At 50.6% G+C, this 5000-nt stretch overlaps 1 protein-coding gene across 6 annotated transcripts in view; it reads right to left on the bottom strand.

The window, feature by feature from the left end:
• Nucleotides 1-5000, bottom strand: part of casz1 (castor zinc finger 1) — a 133090-nt gene that overhangs the window by 46343 nt on the left and 81747 nt on the right. For all 6 annotated transcript variants that reach the window (XM_063208903.1, XM_063208901.1, XM_063208905.1 and 3 more), the window contains exon 3: nucleotides 1-807. This exon is cut by the window's left edge and continues 385 nt beyond it. In XM_063208903.1, coding sequence (XP_063064973.1) covers nucleotides 1-807 — 807 coding nt within the window. The remainder of the gene's footprint in view (nucleotides 808-5000) is intronic.

The raw sequence follows: 5000 nt of genomic DNA, 5'->3' as shown, positions 1-5000 counted from the left end.
TGCCCTCGCCGGGCTTGAAGAGGTGCAGGAACTTGACGTTCTCCAGGTCGTACTTGGACGGCCGCTTGTAGCCCGACGAGGCGCCGGCACCGCCCCCGCTACCGCCCCCGCCGTTCTGCTGCTGCAGGCTCTCGCCCATCTTCAGCTTCTGGATGAAGAAGTCGTACTTGGAGGCCCTGGAGGCCAGGCTCTGGATGTGGCTGGCGCCGGCAGCTTGCTGCTGATGCGGATGCTGATGCTGCTGGTGCTGATGGTGGTGATGCTGCTGTTGGTGCTGTTGATGTTGATGCTGCTGCCCGGCAGCCACGGCCGCGGCCAGAGGGCTCTGCTTGGGGTCCACCACCACGCCGCCGGGGAACATGTGGGCCTCGGCGGCCGCCTGGAGACAGCCCGAGTTGGGGGCCAGGAGCGCGGCGGCGGCGGCCGTGACGGAGGTGGTCTTCTCCTGGGTCAGCTTGTTGACGAGCTCGTCCGCCGCGCTGCCGCAGACGGGCTTGTTGGGGGAGTGCGAGGCGGTGGGCCAGGGGAGGGTCTCGCCGGCTTTCAGCTTGCGGATGTACTCCTCGTACTTGGAGAAGCGGGCGCGGCGCGTGGCCTCCTCGCTGCTCATGGTGGCGGCGGAGGAGGACGAGGACGCGGAGGAAGGGGGTAAGACGGCACCTTCTGAGCCTGAGGTAGCAGCTTTCAGCTTGTCGAAGCTGATCTTCTTGGCCAGCTCGTCGCGCACCTGCTGGTCGTCGTAGCCGAACATGTGCAGGAACTCGTTCATGGTGTTGGCTGCATAGTCGCGCAGGGCAGACGCCTCCCCTAAACACACAGACATACAGATACACGCAGAGAGGAAACAAGAGGGGGGGTAGAGGAGAGAGACAGAGAGAGAGAGAGAGAGAGAGAGAGAGAGAGAGAGAGAGGGAGAAAGAGAGAGAGAGAGAGAGAGAGAGAGAGAGAGAGAGAGAGAGAGAGAGAGAGAGAGGGAGAAAGAGAGAGTATGAGTGAGACAGAGAGTATGAGATCATGAGAGAGAAAGAAGGAAGGAAAGAAAGAAAGAAAGGAAAAAAACAGAAAGAGAGGGGGAGGAAAGGAAACATATGCCACCATGAGTTCATTTGTTCCTCAGGCATCATGCAATCAGATCACTCTCGCAACTGATGCATACATTAACACACACACTTACTTTACATTTTATTGCGGCCATAAATCTGCTAATCAGTAATATAGTGAGCTGTTCATCGTTCTAGTCGAGGCAGGCGGCTCTCGTCTCGATATATATTTCCATCCAGCATTACTGCTCATAAGTCTTATTTATTTATTTCCACTTTTCAAACGAACATTTACAGATATAAATACACCGAATATTTGACACGAGTTATTGTAAAGCATGCGAGTAAAACGAATGCGTGTAATGCACATATTCATGTACTGTTGCTATGAGGAGAATGAAATACCTTTAGATTTGTGCATACGTGAAACCTTTTTTTTGGAGCGTCAGCTCTTTCAGAAACTCGTTCTTACATATTTGTGCTTTCAAAGTTCTACTTTTTTTCTTTTTCTTTTAAAGAGTCTCGTTTAATGGGCTGCCCTCCCCAAGGACATGGAGAAATGCAGTAAATGTATACTTTAATTGCATTATGTAGAGATTAATTCTGGACCATTAACTTTCATCCAGGTTGGTGCAAAGGGTCAGAGAGAGAGAGAGAAAGAGAGAGTGAGCGGGGAGGGTTGGGAAAAGGATTTGGTTTTAAAGCGGGGAAAAAATTACAGCACTGCCGCATAACTAGGCCTTATTAAGACACACCTCACTTCTTACCAAGTGACCGTGTGTGTGTGTGTGTGTGTGTGTGTGTGTGTGTGTGTGTGTGTGTGTGTGTGTGTGTGTGTGTGTGTGTGTGTGTGTGTGTGTGTGTGTGTGTGTGTGTGCATGTGAGTGTGTGTGTGTGTGTGTGCATGTGAGTGTGTGTGTGTGTGTGTGTGTGTGTGTGTGTGTGTGTGTGAGAGAGAGAGAGAGAGCATATTTACACACACACCATCCTGAAATGTTTACTCATCCAGATGAATGCAGAAAATGTCCTCTTGTGGCAGTTTGTGTGTCAGGAGAGAAGCCAGCACTACGCTACGCTATGCTATGCTGGGCTCTACATGACAACTTCACTTGGGTGTCAAGTAAGCTCCAGAGACTACTTTGGCCTGGCTCTCCCATCCGTGTTGGCTGGGCCAAAACTCCCACCCCCCACTCCCCTCTCCCCCATCCCCCTTCTTCTTCAGAGCCTCAGACATTATGGCTCTCTTGTCCGTGTTGGAAGGGCCCAAGCTTACCCCCTCCCTTTTGCCTCTTCCCTCTCCCCTCACTCCCACCCTTATCTCCTCTCCCCTCCCCTCCCTCTCCTGCGCTCGCTCCAGAGCTCCAGACCTTTTCTTCATTTATTTGATTGCCTTTTTCATCGCCACTGCCACACGAGACGGCCAGAGGTAACGCTAGCCGCCGCCGTGGTAATTAATACGAAAATATTTCGCCTTTGGTCTCGGATTTCGGGTGTTATTGCTAAATCGGTCACTCTAAACCCAACCCCAACCCCAGTGCCACCACCCTCCCTCTCCCACACCCCCCATCACACCCCACCTTATACTACTACACCTCTCTACCCCCCCCCACCTTCTTCTTTTTGCATCTCGTTCTCAGCATGTAAAATAATCCCTAAATTTCCATCACAGCATCAAGACCTGCTCCGAGCTGCTCCGTAGCACATCGGGTATGAAAGGGGATCCGGCCGGATCGAAAGGGCATAAAAAATTGAAAAGAAATGGATCAGGTATTCTATTCGGGAGGAAATACCTGCTTGTTGGCCACCGGATCATTTGCTCAATCCGCAGTGTTTTCGCTGTCTGTTCTTTTACAGGTTTCAGACACGGAGAGGGGCCCAGGGCCTCAGATCACTTACGACAGGCTTGGCATGTGTGTGCGTGTGTGTGTGTGTGTGTGTGTGTGTGTGTGTGTGTGTGTGTGTGTGTGTGTGTGTGTGTGTGTGTGTATGTGTGTGTGTGTGTGTGTACGTGCGCGCGCGTGCGGGTATGTGTGTCCGTGTGTGCAAGGTATCAGAGTGGTGAAGCTGATATCAGGAAAATGACATTGCAGACTGAGCAAATGTTTGCTAAGAACAGTTGGGAGTTGATCGCTCTATTAGAATGAACACAAGGGTGTGTCTTTATCTCCTTTTACAGAGTTTGTCAGAGTAGCAAGCGATCAGCGGTAAAAAAAACAACCTATTACATCCAAAAAGTTTAATAGGTGTTTAAACATTTAAATAAAACACACGGAGAGCCTACAGTGCAACAGAGTGGCTGTGCAGCAGAGTGCATAAGAATTCCAGTTCGCTCGGCTTGTTCAACATGTGTGTGCGGTATGTCAAGTCTGCAGTGCACTGTGCCGGGGTGCAACAGTTCCATACTAAAGATAGAGGGAACTTACATTTGAGAGATAAAGCATGAGGGCCAATAATAGAAGCCAGGCACAGGTCATAAACTGCTAAGATGGCAGATTGTGTCATCGGCTGGGGGGGTCACGTGAGACAGGCAACGGCAGCAGGCAGCTTTAAAGTACAGCAAAAGCCTTTAATCTCGCGAGCCCTGAAAAGTTTCCAAGGACAGATATCAAAGGCAGCTCGTGGGGTTTTTCATAATTGGACATCTACCATTCACGTGGCAGATCCTTTTTTCAAACAGTCGGGATTTCCCTCATTTCCCTTCCCCCTTCCTCCTTTTAAAACTGAAATTCCCTGTCTTTGGAAAAAAATCATAACGGTCACGACCATACATGCTATTAGCATGAAATGAAACAACATAACGCAACACTATATAACCTGTATTTGTATGGCCGGTCTCCATAGAAATGCTTCTACAGCACGTCGTTGTAATAGTAGTATTAGGCATAACGGGCAGCCGGCGGCAATCGACAAATGTCGAGTGGAGTAGAAATAGTGGCTCTAATGATAGTTCACGGACAGTGGTAATCATAGCAGGAGTAGCAGTAGTGGCAGCAGCAGCAGCAGCAGTGGCGGTCGTGCCAGTTGTACTGACATGCATGGTTCGGCTCTGTAAACCCTTAAACACACTATCGATGTCGGCGGAGTGATTGGACTTAAACTGCACACATTACGCCAGGGCTTGGTGGCAGATAACCTTTTAAAACAGCATGTAAATGATTCTCCCTACCCCATCATCCAGCACCACCAGCCACGCCACGGCCACCACCACCACCAACACCACCACCACCCCCATCACCATGCTACGCCACCCCATACCCAGCCCTGCCGCCATCCCTACCCCACCCCACCCCCGCTACCCTTCCCCTGGCCCCTTATCACACCACGCTCTTAATGATGCCGTGTGAGTCTGGGGCTGCGGAGACACACGCTTTGGGGGGAAAGGTGTGATGTGCCTGGCTGCTCTCTCTCTCTCTCTCTCTCTCTCTCTCTCTCTCTCTCTCTCTCTCTCTGTCTGTCTCTATCTGTCTCTCAATCTTGGATTTCTTTCTTTTATTCTCTTTCTGGATCTCTCTCTCTCTCTCTCTGTCTCTCTCTCTCTCTCTCTCTCTCTCGCTCTCTCTCTCCTTCCCTTTCTCTCTCTTGATTTCTCTGCCTTGCTCCCTCATTTCACTTGGCTGTCTATCATTCCCTCACTATCTCTCTAAGTGTTCCTGTCTCGCTATGTGTGTCGCTTTCTGCTTGCTTACTCTCCCTTTCCGTGCCTCTTCTCTGTCTCTGTCTCTCTCTCTCGCTCTCCTTCTGTTGTCACTGGGGAGTATAAAAAGAAGTGGCCCTTAATCTCATCCACTTCATGCTGGCAAATTCCTACACACGACACGGGGGCCTTGTCTCGGTTTGAGGCAATTAGGACACATTTTTCCCCCCTCGGCGTGATAACAAATGGGCATTATATCTCCTTTTTGCCAACCAAACATGGCCATGCACGCGGTGCAAGACCCACTTACTACGCTCAGAGAGAGA

This window comes from Engraulis encrasicolus, chromosome 10 (assembly GCF_034702125.1).
Source record: "Engraulis encrasicolus isolate BLACKSEA-1 chromosome 10, IST_EnEncr_1.0, whole genome shotgun sequence".
Lineage (NCBI taxonomy): Eukaryota > Metazoa > Chordata > Actinopteri > Clupeiformes > Engraulidae > Engraulis > Engraulis encrasicolus.
This window is presented reverse-complemented; position numbering and strand designations above follow the sequence as displayed.